This window comes from Dromiciops gliroides, chromosome 2, assembly GCF_019393635.1.
Source record: "Dromiciops gliroides isolate mDroGli1 chromosome 2, mDroGli1.pri, whole genome shotgun sequence".
In the NCBI taxonomy this organism is placed as follows: Eukaryota; Metazoa; Chordata; class Mammalia; order Microbiotheria; family Microbiotheriidae; genus Dromiciops; species Dromiciops gliroides.
This window is the reverse complement of record NC_057862.1, coordinates 655,992,437-656,007,797: the sequence shown is the minus strand read 5'-3', so window position 1 is coordinate 656,007,797 and position 15,361 is coordinate 655,992,437. Positions and strand designations below refer to the sequence as shown.

The following is a 15,361-nucleotide window of genomic DNA, read 5'->3' as shown; positions in this document are numbered from 1 at the left end:
CCCTGGATTCAGGAGGACCTGAGTTCAAATCCAGCCTCAGACACTTGATACTTACTAGCTGTGTGACCCTGGGCAAGTCACTTAACCCCAATTGCCTCACCAAAAACAAAACAAAACAAATAAATTGATTATTAATTACCCAGAAACTATCTCTCAAGTTTTTCATTTGTCACACTGTGTGGCCCTGGGCAAGTCACTTAACCTTGTTTGTCTCATTTTTTTTTATCTATAAAATGAGCTGGAGAAGGAAATGGTAAAGCACTCTAGTTTCTTTGCCAAGAAACCCCCAAAAAGGGTCACAAAGAGTTAGACATGACTGAACAACATGATAACTACAACAAAAGTAGAATGATTGGGTCAGGGGGTATATAAGCAGTTTAATAGCTTTTAGTCAGAGTTGCAGGACCAGCTCCACCAACAATGCATTAGTGTATCTGTTTTCCCACAGCCCCTCCAGTAGTTGTTATTTTTCTTTTTTTTTTTCGAAATTTTACTAATCTATAGTGATACTTGTTGATTGATTGAAAAGACATGTCCAAAAAAAAAAAAAAAGACATGTCCAAGGTCAAGAGGGTCAGAAGTATAGTCATTTAGGCAGTGAGTAGCAGAGCAGTGAATAAAGCCTAAGTTCTCTAACCAAATGTATCTCTCTCTTCCAGACCTGGATGCCTGGTACCTCTTCCATTCTCTAATGTCATCCAGCCCTCACTGCAAAGCTCTGTATCCAGAAAGTACCCATCATTAACTAAATAAGTAGGCATTTCTCCTGCATTCACAGAGGGATCCCAATTTATTTTTCTAGCCAATGTAGGGCTATAATGGTAACTAGCATTTATGTGTTTAGAGTCCTATTTCTCATTGGTCCCCTTCACATATGTACTCTCTGTCCTGGTCAAACTGGCCTGTGAGCTCTTCTGCAAATACATTTCCCTCCACCTCTGCGCCTCTGCACAAACCAGCTTCCTTTCTGAAATACCCTCCCTGCTCATCGCTGCTTTATCAGATGCTCCAAAGCACAAAGCTGCCCAAGGGCAGCCTAGTTGTTAGTCCTTTGTCTTCTTGAAATTACTTTGAATACATGTCATATTGTTTATGTGCCTGTCTGCTGTATTTCTCCATCCCTTGCCCCATCTGCCCCACTCCCTAGTAGAATGCAAGATCTTTGAATGCCGGGGGTAGTTTTGGTTTTGTATTCCCTAGTGCCTAGTATGGGGCCTTGGACTTAATAAATACTTGTTGAGTTGGATGGAGTTGGATTGAATGCTGTGAGGATAGCATGATATAATTTAATTAAAAAACCCAAAACCCTTGTATTAAGCATCTCTCAGGTACAAGGAACCTAAGTAAGGGAGCTTTCAAGATGATTCTAAATGTTTCCAAAAATCTTGGCTGGGAAACAGCTACTTAGTTTATTGGCTGCTTTCACATCTGGTCACACCTCCAGTTATGGTAGCATTTCCCCCCCAGCCCCTACCCCAGCCCCTGGTAATGGTGCTTTTGGCTAGGCCATCCCACACTTTCCACACTCCCACTCAGAGCCTGGCACCTGCCTTGGAGAGCACTATCGACAATCCAATTGGCTAGTACAGACAGGTGTGTGACTTCTGTTTACTTTCTAAGCCACAACCTGAAAAGACCTAGCTTTTCCCTGGGGCTTTTCAGCATGACTGGGTTGGGAAGGGGGCCAGGTGAGGAATTAATACTATGAACCTAAAAACAAGAATTACTCCCAAAGGGCCTGCTCCCATCCCTCTTCCTCCTTTTTCTCCTTGCCTGACAGCTTTCTCTCCTCTTTAGAACCTGTCCACTTACTGCCTTCCAGGCCAGCCGGGCCTCTGCCAAACCAAGCTCTACTCCTGGTACCACACCCTCTTCTGGACCCATGACACAATGAAACAGCCCCACCCAGGGAAAATGGGTGCTGTGTGTTAGGGGTGGTGGTGAAGAGGAGAGAGGGAAGCTGAGTTATCCAAGTAGGTATATGCGAGCCGGAGGCTAGGCCGACAGAAACAAATCCACATTAAGTTGTGTTCCTCATATGCAAAGGGTCATAACCTCATAGCTTGGTGGTTTTAAAGGTCATCTAATTCAACTTCCTCATTCTGAATAAGGGGAAACTGAGGCCTGGTGAGATGCCCAAAGGCACAGATGGGGTAAGGAGCAGAGGCAGAATTCTAACCCAAGTTCCCTGACTCCACTGTACCATGCAGGTTCTCATTTCTTAGAAATAACAATTATTATTTTTTTTATTTTTTTGGTGAGGCAATGGGGGTTAAGTGACTTGCCCAGGGTCACACAGCTAGGAAGTGTTAAGTGTCTGAGGTCGGACTTGAACTCAGGTCCTCCTGACTCCAGGGCTGGTGCTCTATCCACTGCGCCACCTAGCTGCCCCCAGGTTCTCATTTCTATAAAGTGCTAGATGGGAATTTCCGGGGCAGAGCCAAGATGGCAGAGGAAAGGCAGTAAGCTCTTGGAACTCACAACATGATCTCTCAAAAAAACCTCCAAATAATGTCATAGGACAATTCCTGGAGCAGCAGAACCCACCAAAGAATGGGTTGAGATTATTTTCCAGATAAAGAGGGCTTAGAAGGTCAGCAGGAGGGGGCTGCTGTGCTGGGGAGGGAGTGGTCATGTTGACACAGATCCAGTCCCAGGCAGGCCAAGCCAGAGAAAGAGACCCCCAAAGCCTCTGAATAAGCTGCAGTGTCAGTGTCATCTGGAACTAAGCTCATGGCCTAGTGAGAGGGCTGAGCGGTTGGCCAGGGGGAGGTTACAGGGGTCTCTGCTGGTGCTAAGGCACAACTTCCCTGCTGGGAACCAAGAAGTAGGCTTGAGTGGCAGTGGCCCAGGTTGGGGAGGGGTGCAGGCTTGTTGGAGCTAACAACCACAGAACACAAAATTTTGCTGCCTGGCTGATTAGCAAGTTGGCCTAGGGTTATCTATGGACCAGAGAACTGGCCAGGTGAGTGAAGAACCTGCCCCTCCTTAAATCGTGCCACCTTAGATTCCCTGAAACTTGGGACAGTACATCCTAGAAGCAGTGCTCCACTTTAAGAAGGAGTTAAAAGTCAAGTAAAAGATGGGCAAGATGAGCAGACAGAGAAAGATACAGACCATAGAAAGTTTCTTTAGTGACAAGGAAGATCGAGGTGCACCCTCAGAAGATCATAGCAACATCAGGGGTCCTATATCCAAAGCTTCCAAGAAAAATATGAATTGGTCTCAGGCCATAGAAGTACTCAAAAAAGACTTTGAAGATAAAGAGAGATAGAGGGAAAAATAGAAAGAGAAATGAGAGTGATGAAGGAGGGTCATGAAAAAAAGTCAACAGCTTGAAAAGCCAAATTGGCTAAATGGAAAAGGAGGTACAAAAGCTCTCTGAAGAAAATCATTACTGAAAAATTAGGATTGAGCAAATAAAAGCAAATGACTCTATAAAGTGCTGTATAAATCTGATTGTCAGAAGAATTACAAACTATTCATAATAAACTATTCGTAACAGCATCTTTCTTTTTTTTGGTAGTAGCAAAGAATTGGAGATAGAGTAGGTACCCATTAATTGGGGAATTGTGGTACATGAATGTAATAGACTAGTACTGCTGGAGAAATGACAATATAAAGAATTCAGAGAAGCATGGGAAGACTTATATGAACTGATACAGAACCAAGAAAATAATGTATTACGTGATAGCACTACAGCAATGAAAATGGAAAAAGCAGTAAGACACATCTACAAACTTATCCTGGAAAAGAGTCAAGAAAGTTCACCTCCCTCCCTTCTTTGTAGATGTAGGAGACTATGGGTGGGAAATATTGCATATATTGTCATTTACTTTGTTTATTGGTTCTGCTGAAATGCTTTTTTCTTTCTTTTTAAAAAATTTTTTTGATACAAGTGTAGAAATATTTTTGATGACTAGCCTAATTGGGGGGGCTAATCTGACTGGAGGACTAATCTGGGGACTTTTGACTATTTGGCTATCTGACTGCTATTAGTTTAATGTGGGCCATATATAAAGTTCCACCATACTGCTCCACTCCCAAAATTGATAAGTAAAATATTAAGAAGCCTCTTAACTAAATAATCAAAGCAGAGTTTATTTATGAGACACTATTTAAAATTAAGAATACAGGGAAATAAAATGTACAACCTGACTTCAGTGCGTCTCTTTCCATTGTGTCTCTTTCTCACCTGCTGGGCCTGGACCTTCTTTAATACAATAAGGGCCTTAGCCGCCTCTTGCCTTAGGGCACTCAGGTCCTTTATTCTAACTCTGAGCCCCTTTTACTTTGTAAATCCCCCTGCTTCTAACTTTCCTCTCCTTACTGCCACCGCTGAACCCCTGTGTTTCTCTCTCACCGACCTTCTGTCTGTCTGTCAGCTCTGTCAGTCTGCTCTTTGGCCTCTCTTTTCCCTGCTCCTAGTCCTTCTTATCTTCTCCTGCGTCCTTGTAGCCCCCTGTCTGTCTTCTCCAACCTTTGCCGTCTCGTCAGCCAGCCTCCAGTAATCTTCTCATCTCCCTTGAGTCTAACCCCCAGGTCTATATATACCTTTTCTTCTCTCCACTCAAATCTCGGGGCTTCTTGCACCCACACACCAAGCTAATCCGCTAGCCAGGGCTGCTGCTGGTTGGGGGGGGCGGTGCGCTCCAGCCTCACGTGCCTCAGCACAGGCTACGCCAGAGCCCAGCAGCATCTCTCAGATACCTCCGCCCAGGGCGGAGGGAGCTGGGGGCTTTTTCCCCCCATCTGTCTGACCTAGGGTCCTGTACAGCCCACAGGGCTTTTTGGCTCAGCTGAAGCAGAGGGGAAGGGGCACCAGCACCTTCCACACAGAAGAGACCCTGAGGGCCTAAGGCTTTCTAATCTCAGCCCAAAGGTAGGGTCCCCAAATCAAAATAAAATTCCACACAAGGGAGAGTTTGTTAGGTAGGGGAGGAGAAAGAGACATATAAAAAATAAATGTGATGAAACAACAACAGGCATCAAAAATAGAAAATAAAATCTTCAGGCTCTTTAAAAATGTTAGCTGTTATTACAAATGTGGCCTGTGTAGTCTATTAAAAAAACAGGAATAAAGCACCGGCCCTGGAGTCAGGAGTACCTGAGTTCAAATCTGGCCTCCAACACTTAACACTTACTAGCTGTGTGACCCTGGGCAAGTCACTTAACCCCAATTGCCTCACTAAAAAAAAAAGAAAGAAAAAGAAAAAAGAAAACAGGGGGGCAGCTAGGTGGCACAGTGGATAAAGCACTGGCCCTGGATTCAGGAGGACCTGAATTCAAATCCAGCCTCAGCCACTTGACACTTACTAGCTGTGTGATCCTGGGCAAGTCATTTAACTCCAATTGCCTCACCCCCCCCCCAAAAAAAAGATTTATTACTAAAAAAAAGAAGACAGGAGCCACAAACCTGGGACAACCTAGGGTAGGGGGAGTCAGATCCAGAGGGAAGGGAAGCTTCTAAGAAAGAAATTCTGAAGACACAAAAGGGAATTATTCCAATGTAGAGGCAAAAGGGGAACTTTTTGCACAGACCAGTGTGGATGCATAGGGTACTCATGAACCAACTTCTGTATTTTTAAAAGATGTGTTTTTTTTCCTCTGCTGTCAGGTCAAGCCTTTCCTTTCTTTGGAGAATCTGTTTGTTCTCAGTGAGTCTCCCTAGTCTTGGCTGGAGACCTTGTCCCCTCCAGGTCTTTTCCATTTGTTGACATGGTCAAAGGAGATAAAGTGAGTGTAACACTTCCTTCAGTCCCACTCTTTGCTGCCCTCTGGCACAAGTTCAAGGATCTGCCTCCTCAGGGTCCCGTATCACTTGCTCAATCAGTTGCTAAAATGAGTTCACCACTGGACAACTGGTCTTTTTATAAGTAGCCCTATGGGTGTGACTTGAACTTTTTGACAAGATGTTTGCTGAAAACAGTCATCTTCCTTTCATCCAATGGTCAAAAGTCCCATGATACTTTTAAAGTGAGTATAGACTTGTCCCCACATAGGGTCATAGGGATGAGCAAACAGGAAAATTACCTAATACCTAATTTATCCTGTTGTTTGACTGATTGATGGTGGGCAGGGCGTACAACTCTACTCTTATACACAAAACACAGAGTCACTTTTCATATAGTAGAGGGGTCTGTGGAAAGGGGCAGCTGGTGTTCCAAGATCTCTACGGTAGCTGCATGGTACAGTGGACACAGAGCTGGACCTAGAGTCAGGAAGGCCTGAGTCCAAATTTAGGCTCAGACATTTGCCAGCTAACCCTGTCTGCTTTAGCTTCCTCAACTCTATAAGGGGAATCATAATAGCATCGACCTGGCAGGGTCACATAGTAGGTGCTCTATAAATGCTTAACCTCCTTCCCTCTCTGGGTTTGTTGTGAGGATAAAATGAGATGATGTTGGTAAAGTGCTCTGTAAACCTTAAAGTAAAACGGGTGTAACAACAGCCTGTACCTTCCTGGGAGGATAAAATGGGACAGCACTTTGCAAAGCACAAAACACCATATAAATGCCAGCTATTATTGTTATTGTTGTTGTTGTTGCGATTATTTCTGTTGTCTGAGCTTCATCTATTCAGAGAAGGAGATGGGATCAATATCAACTCCAAAACAACAGCAGGCTACAGATAGATGGAGAAGCAAGTCAAGCAAACCCCCAGATTAATGAGCAGAGATCAAGACCACTGATACTATTATTTTTTTTTTTCTCAGAATGCCTGGGACACAACAGTGTTATCTCGGCACTGGTCCCATCTTCATCCTGCCCTACTAGCCTCCTTTGTAAAAGATTTCCCTTTCCCCTTTACTGCCTAAGCTCCATGTAGTAAAGTCAAACAAACACTAGCTTTTCTTTTTTCTTTCATTCTTTCTTTCTTTCTTTTTTTTGGTGAGGCAATTGGGGTTAAGTGACTTGCCCAGGGTCACACAGCTAGTAAGTGTTAAGTGTCTGAGGCCAGGTTTGAACTCAGGTAACTCCTGACTCCAGGGCTGGTGCTCTATCCACTGCACCACCTAGCTGCCCCAAACACTAGCTTTTCTTAATCAGTCAGTCAGTCAGTCAATTAACATTTCTTTCTTTTTTTTTGGGGGGGGGGGGACAGGGTAATGAGGGTTAAGTGACTTGCCCAGGGTCACACAGCTAGTAAGTGTCAAATGTCTGAGGCTGGATTTGAACTCAGGTCCTCCTGAATCCAGGGCCAGTGCTTTATCCACTGTGCCACCTAGCTGCCTCAATAAACATTCTGTGGTAAAAAAAAAATATGAAAGTTTTTTAACAGTCGGTTAGGAGTAACTGAAAGATGCCAGTTTTTGAAGGACCACCCTTTCGGGGAGGAGACCAACGGCATGAGCTACGCACGCCAGTCCACCTGCTGGCACGTCAGACTGCCTGCTAGCACTCCACTTCTGGGGTGCGAGCTTAAAAGGCAAGGAGAGAACGGAAGTAGGGACTTTTTCCTGCTCTGCTGGTCTCCTGACTGCGCTGCACAGGCTGATGCTGACGAGAGTTCGACTGGGCCCAGCTCGCGGTTAGCAGCAGCACGCGCTTGACACGGTCTCTCTCTCTCCCCAAAGGTGGCCTTTGGCTTTTGGTGAGTTTTATACGGAATATAGACTAAGCTTAGACTTAAGACGATTTGTATTGTATTTCTACTTTCCTATCCTTCTAATCAACATCACCTTGTGACTACCATACAATAAAAGGTCTATCTAGAAAACCAGAAGCTTCTTCCATTTACTAGTCTGGGAGATAAATTAAGGGAAAGGTTAAAGAGGGGGGATTTATGATCTAATATCCAATTTTTTTTTTTTTGTGGGGCAATGGGGGTTAAGTGACTTGCCCAGGGTCACACAGCTAGTAAGTGTCAAGTGTCTGAGGCCGGATTTGAACTCAGGTACTCCTGAATCCAGGGCCGGTGCTTTATCCACTGCGCCACCTAGCTGCCCCTCCAATTTTAAATCTCACAATTCTTAAGCACCTAAGTGCCAAGTTTCTCCCTGTTTCAAATCTCTGCCTCTTCCTGTAGAGTTCTTCCCCTTCCAGAGGCCCAGGATCCAGCCTGAGCTTCCTTCTTATCTGGCTGCCTTTCCTACACACACTCAGAGAATCCCAAGACACCAGATCCCAAAGGCCCCAGATGGCTCCAAGAAAAGCCCTCTGTGTTGCTCTATATCTGGCACCCACCTTAGGCATTGTGGGAGAACCTGGCAAGTGAGAATACCCTAGAATGGCCTTGCTGCCCATACACTGGACCAAACCTTGGGTTAAGGAGAAGGAAAACTAGAGCTATTCCTGCACTAATGAGACTTTGGATGTCTCATGGACGTGTTTTTCTTTTGATCAGATGGAGATCATCCTACCCACATCATCCTTGAGATCTCCCAGGAAGCATGAGAAAGAGCAAGACCTGTCTAGCAAGGCCTTTGAGATCCTCTGTAAATTCCATCCCACTCAACTACCAAACATCCCCATTTTTGAAGGGGGAAAGTCTAACTAGCTGGGAAAGCCTGGCTAATGAACAAATCGCATTTGTCATTAGGGTTCCTGAGACACCCCTAAATCCTTTCAAACAACGTTTCTCAATTGAATCCATTATTCTGGGCACTTGCCTAGCCCTGTCATCTGGGACAGCCAGAGGTGATGTTTCAAAAAGCCCATTAAAAGAGATTTTTATCCTCATGGATGATTAAATGTTTGTGATGGTAACATAGAGAGTATCTCTCCTCTTGCTCCTCAGCCCCAGTTGGTACCACTGTTGTACTCACTCACTCACTCATTCATCCACTCATTCATTCATTCCTCTGACAGAGGCAGTGCAAAGTGCTGAACTTGAAGTCAACAGAGACCTGGTTTTGAACCTTCACTCCAGAACTTGTTAGTTGCACAACCCCTGGAAAAATTACTTAACTGTCTGCCTCAGTTTCCTTAAATATAAATAGTGGTAATAATAGTAGCTACTTCTTGGGCTTCTCTCCCTCCCTCCTTCCTTTCTTCCTTTCCTTCCTTCTCTCCTTCCTTTCTTCTTCTTTCTCCCTCCCTCTCTCCCTCCCTCCTTCTCTTCCTTCCTTCCTTTACTTCACTTTTCCATCCTTCCTTCCTTTACTTCACCTTTCCATCCTTCCCTCCTTCCTTTCTTCCTTTCCTATGGCAGAAAGCAGGGCCCTCCCATCTCTAGTATGTTCTGACCCTGGCCATGACTTTGGCCCTCACCAACTGGGCAGCCGTTCTTCATCTTCAAACATTACTTCTTCTCCTTTCCCACCATGATTCAACCATAGCAGCCTCTCTTCCAGGCCCATCTGTGTCTTGCCCTCATTGTCCCGAGTCATTTACCTTTTCAAAATCCACTGATTTGCACTTTGAATCCATGTTAGGATTTGCATCCTGGGCATTGGCATGGGTGACAGTTCCATTCTCCTGAGGATCCTGGTAAAGTAAGAAAAGGGAAGAATTAATACTGGGAAGGGAGGCATGTAAGGATAGAATCTGCCCATGAACCTATCCATCTTTACTACAGTGGAAGTGCCAATGAACTGGGAAGGAGAGGACCTGGGTTCAAAACTGAGGCTCTGTTATTTACTCCATGTGAGACTGGAGGCAAATTTCTGGATCAGTTTCCTCATCTTTAAAATTAGGTGTTGGACTACATTATTTCTAAGGTCCCCTTACACCTCTAAATCTTGTGGATAAAATGGATAAAAGTTTATCCATTTAAGGAGGCAGCTTGGTTCTTTGGAAAGAACACAGGCCTCAGAGTCAGGAGAGACCTGAGTTTGAATTCTAGCTCTCGCTCTGACTAGATGTGACCTTGAGCAAGTCATCCCACTTCTCTGCATCTCAGTTTTCTCATCTGTGAAATGGGGATAAAACCATTTGTCAGATCTACCTTATAGAGTTGTGAAGTAAATGCTTTGTAAACCTCAGCCAGTATATAAATGAGTGTTGTTATCATTATAATTAAAACTCCCAGAACTGGGGTGGCTGGGAGCCAAAGGGGTGAGTCTGGAAATGTGGCCTGCCTCTTAGACAACAGGCAGGGGAGTGGAAGATAGATAAGCTAGCTGACAGAGTCAGAAATAGGAATCTTTAAAAAGGAAAAGCTCCCTGGGGCAGGGAGCTATCTAGACTATGTTGACAGGGGTTGGAGCACCTGAACCCAGAGTTTCTCTGGCCGGCTCAGGCTGGTGGCCAGCCAATCAGAAGGAGGCCAGGCTCAGGCAGAGGCAGGCACCACCAGGGCCCCAGGGTACCTTGCAGCACTGACCATTATCACACCTACCTTTGGTGCCAGCAGCTCCCTGATGGGAGTTCTCTTCTCCCCTCCTCCCCTCCTCCCACCCCTCTTTGATTAAATGGGACCATGGCTCAGTGAGGGCTGGGCTATTTGGAATCCTGGAGAGTCAGAGAGGTGACCTCACCTCCATCAGCTGCCCCAGTCCCCAGCTAGGACTTGAGGGAAAGAGCAAAGAGAGAAAGCATGTCTCAGTAGACTCAAGGTTATGTTGAATTAGCAAACTAGGTAAAGTCAAAGGTGAAATGGAATGCTCTCGTGAAACCACAAAAGGGAAAACAAAACAAAACAAAACAAGAGCCAACTCTGAGGTCCAGAGTGCAGAGGCAAGTTCAGGAAACTCCCTCACTCCCTTACTTCTTCCTACAGCTCAGCTCAAACCCCTGCCAAAGGACATTCTGATTAATCAACTGTAATAGGGCTTTCGGATCCATTACTCACTCAGCAAGTATTTCTGGGTCCAGGCCCTGTGCTAGGTGATGGGGATGCAGTGAGTACAATACATGAAACAATTCCTCTTTGCAAGGAGTGGATGCTCTTGTGGGGGAGAGAAATAGAAGTGAGTATAGACTGAAGACAGTGATTAAAGGAAATACAGGCAGACTTGGGAAGAAATGCCTGGCATCCACCATTAATTTTTCTTTTTCACTTTCACTCTGACCCGATTTCAAATGGGACTAAGAGTCAAGGCTCACTGAGGGCAAGGGGAGAAGGGAGTTTGTTTCATGGGGCAGCCATGTGTGATCCCAGGAGTCTCTGTGGTCTCTCCCAACCCTATCCTTCCATTCCTCTATCCCCTCCTATAACTTGTGGCAGTAGTTTCTTTTTTTCTTTTTGTTTCGGGGCAATTGAGGTTAAGTGACTCATCCAGGGTCACACAGCTAGTAAGTGGCAAGTGGTTGAGGTGGGATTTGAACTCAGGTCCTCCTGAATCCAGGGCCAGTGCTCTATCCACTGCGCCACCTAGCTGCCCCTGGCAGTAGCTTCTTAATAGATCTCTCTTCTCCAGTCCATCCTACATGGGCTGCCAGGGTAGTAATTATCATCACCATCAAGCATCAGCAGTCAGCCAACCAGCATTTATTAAACACCTATTATGTGCTAGATAAGAGTGAAGCAATCACTGACCTCATTTTGCTTACATTCTATCGGGAAAACCTACACATTAAAGCACAGGCAAAATCAATACAAGATCTTTTCTGGTGAAAGAGGTGTTAAGAGGGGAGGAATGGCTGGAGATGAGGAAGGGTCTAGGGTTTGAGTTACGCTTTGAAGGACACTAGCCATTCTAAGAGGCAGAGATGAGGAGGGAGTGTATTCTGGTCAGGGGGCAGAGCCTTTGAATGCCATGTGTGAAGAACAGTGGGAAGGCCAATATGGCTTAACCAAAGATTGTGTGAAGGGGAGTGATGTGTAAACAGGCAGGATAGGTTGGAGCCAGGATACAAAGGGCATTGAATGCCTGTAAACATGCTGGAGCCAGGCTATGAAGGACAATAAATGACAAAGGAATTTGCATTTGATTCTGGGATCTCTGAGATCCTCTTGAGAGTAACATGGTAGGGGCAGCTAGGTGGCACAGTAGATAAAGCACCACCCCATGATGGTTGACCTGAGTTCAAATCCCACCTCAAACATTTGCCGCTTACTAGCTGTGTGACCCTGGATGAGTCACTTAACCCTCATTGCCCTTCAAACAAACAAAAAACCCCTGAAATGTTGGCAAAAGAGAGTAACATGGTCACCAAACCTAGGGAGAGATGGTGAAGTCACTTAATGTGAAGGTATAGACAGGGAAGAGAAGGGAACTGAGGCTAGAACACTGAAGTACACTCACAGAGGGGAGGATATGGATGGCAATTCAGCAAGGGAAACTGAGGAATGGCCATAAAAACCTGGAGAAGAAAAAGTATCTAAGAGGAGAGAGTAGTCAACAGTACCAAATACTGCAGAAGTCAAGAAGGATAAGGACTGAGAAAAGGCCATTGGGTAATGGTAATAGTAATGATAATAATAATAGCTGGCATTTGTATAGTGTTTGCAAAGCATTTTGTATCTTTTATCTCATTTCACTTGCACAACAATCCTATAAAGAATACCTACGGCTATCCCTATTTTTAGATGAGCAAACTGAAGCTCAGGGAGGTAAATAATGCTTACCCATGGCCAAGTAGTAAGACTCAAAGGCAGGATTCACACTTAACGCTCTTCTGTCTCCTAATTCACTGTTCTTTCCACTACCCCCACACTACCTTTGAGCACTCTCTCTGAATATTATGTTGCAGTGGATAAAGTGCTGGGCCTTAAGTCAGGAAGATTCATCTTTCTGAGTTCAAATCTGGCCTCAGACCCTGGGCAAGTCACTTCACCCTGTTTGCCCGAGTTTCTTCATCTGTAAAATGAGCTGGGGAAGAAAATGGCAAACCACTCCAATACACACACACACACACACACACACACATATATAACCACTCTAATATCTTTATCAAGAAAATCCCAAATGGGGTCATGAAGAGTTGGACACAGCTAAAATGACTCAACAAGAACATCTCTCCAATATGTTCTCTTCTATCCTTGGACACTGCGCCCACTCTATAGCAGGCTCTCAGAACTTCACTTGAGGACTAATGCAGCAGCCTGGTTGGTGGTGAGATTGCCTGCTTCAAGTCTCTCCTCATTTGAGTCCACCCGCCACTTAGCCACCAAAGTGATTCTCCTAAAATGCATGTCCAACCACGTTTACTCAGTAAACTCCAGTGGCTTCCTACTCCCTCCATGATCAAATACAAAATTATCTGTTTGGTGTTCAAAGCCCTTTGTGACCCAGTCCCATCCCTCCCCATCCCCCTCCACCTTTCTAGTCTTCTTATACCTTACTCCCTGACATGTACTCTTAGTTTCAGTGGCACTGGCCTCCTGGCTCTTCTTCAGACACGACACTCATCTCTCAGCTCCTGGTATTTTCTCTGGCTGTCCCTCACCACTGGGATGCTCTTCCTCTCATCTCCCTCTGGTCACTCTCAAGTACCAACTAAAACCCCATTTTCTACAGAAAGCCTTTCCCAACCCTTTTTCGTCCTGGTGCCTTCCCTCGTTTATTTTTTGTTTTTTGTTTTGTTTTGCAGGGCAATGAGGGTTAAGTGACTTGCCCAGGGTCACACAGCTAGTAAGTGTCAAGTGTCTGAGGCTGGATTTGAACTCAGGTCTTCTTGAATCCAAGGCCAGTGCTTTATCCACGGTACCACTTAGCTGCCCCCTACCTTCCCTCTTTTAATAATTTCCTATTTATCCCAATATGTAGCTTGTTTGTACATATTTGTTTGCTTTTTGTCTCCTCTATTAGAGTATAAATTCCTTGAGGGCAGGGACTGGCTTTTGCCTGTTTTCTGTATCTCCAGCACTTATCACAGTGCCTTGAACACACTTATTAAATGCTTCTTGATTAAGTAGTCAAGATGAAGTACTTGCTACCCTCTGAGCCTTATATTTCCCCCCCTCTACACCTTTGCTGATGCCACTCTCTTCATCTAGAATGCTCTCCCCCACTAGTTTCAACCTACACAGCCTTCAAGGGAAACTTTATGGAAGCTTTTATAGCCAGGAAAAGGGATGGCAGGATTTCAGACTAGATTGAACATTACAGCTCCTCTAGTTATAGGATCATGTATGAGGCGGAAAGAACCTAAAAGGTCATCTGGACCAGCTTCCTCATTTCACAGCACCTCAATATTCCTCTATTGCAGAGTACCTGTAGGTCTTTGAATACTTGTCAGAATGAATGAGTCATTTTTTGCTTCAATTAGGAGATGGGGGCTCTATCATTTAAATGTAAGTTGTTCTCAATAATTATGCTCAATGGAATAAATTTAATTCTTTCTCTCTATGTTATATATCTATAGTCATAGATATATAACATAATATTGTATTATAACATAAATATATATAACAAATTCTATATCCCCAAACAAAACTGTAAACGTGTCCTTCCTCTCCTCCCTCCCAACCACTTGAGAATCCCTATAAATATCCCTGTCATTTACCCTGGGGTACCAGGGATCTCCTCTTGCTTAGGGATTGCTTAGGTGATTGATAAGTCTATGGAAATGAGATCAGCTGGTACCTTCGAGGTCATCAAGTAGAAATCCCCTCCACAACATTACTGACACATGGCCACCAAGTCTCCATTGATCGAAGACCACCAGGGGCCAGAAACTCAAAAGTTCCAAGTTAAATGTGTGAAAAAGATACAAAGACTCTTTGCCTGCAAAGGTCTAGTCCAGGAAGGCCTGACCCTTCAGAGAACACTGAATGTTCACTGAAAGGCCGGCATTCCTTTATCCCAGAAGTGACTGGATGTTTTGGTAAAATTCCATAAATAATACTGGCATAGAGACAGCTAGGTGGAGCAGTGGATAAAGAAGCAGAATTCAGGAGTACCTGAGTTCAAATCCGGCCTCAGACACCTGACACTTACTAGCTGTGTGACCCTGGGCAAGTCACTGAACCCTCATTGCCCTGCCAAAAACAAAAACAAAACAAACTGGTGTAGACCTGAAGCTATCAGACTCCTTAGTCCTGAATACCTTTGGGTGTTAGTAGTAGTACTAGAGCAAGAAAGAGGGAAAAGAGGAAGGTCTTCTCTTGGCTAAAAGGAATACCTGAGGCAGAGAGCATCCTTACTCCCTCATCCTCGCTTAAACAGGACATGTGAGAGTCATTCTTCACCTATACTCTGCAAGGATAAGGTAGTGAGTAGTACATTGATGACCAGTATATCACCAAGATGAGTCATTCAGGAAGAGTGATTTTCAGATTACTGTCTCAGATGCCACACCTGTCATGGCCTGACATAAATATCATGAAATTGTATAATTCTCTGTTCCCACATTTTTGAAGGACACAATGAGCATCGTGTTGGAAAATCCTTGCAATGGGGGAAATGAACATTCCTACCTACACTGGAAGGACTCTGTTCTTAAGAGCCTCCCCCAGTATCTCCTTCACTGATTGTCCCAGAGTTAAGGCAGGGGGATAAGGTTTCATGAAAACTCCATGGGACACTCTTAAG

General features: G+C 44.6%; 1 protein-coding gene across 1 annotated transcript in view; it reads right to left on the bottom strand.

The window, feature by feature from the left end:
* FA2H (fatty acid 2-hydroxylase) overlaps positions 1–15,361 on the bottom strand; it is a 92,751-nt gene that overhangs the window by 29,965 nt on the left and 47,425 nt on the right. The window contains exon 2 of the mRNA XM_043988806.1: positions 9,336–9,428. Within this exon, the coding sequence (XP_043844741.1) occupies positions 9,336–9,428 (93 nt within the window). The remainder of the gene's footprint in view (positions 1–9,335; positions 9,429–15,361) is intronic.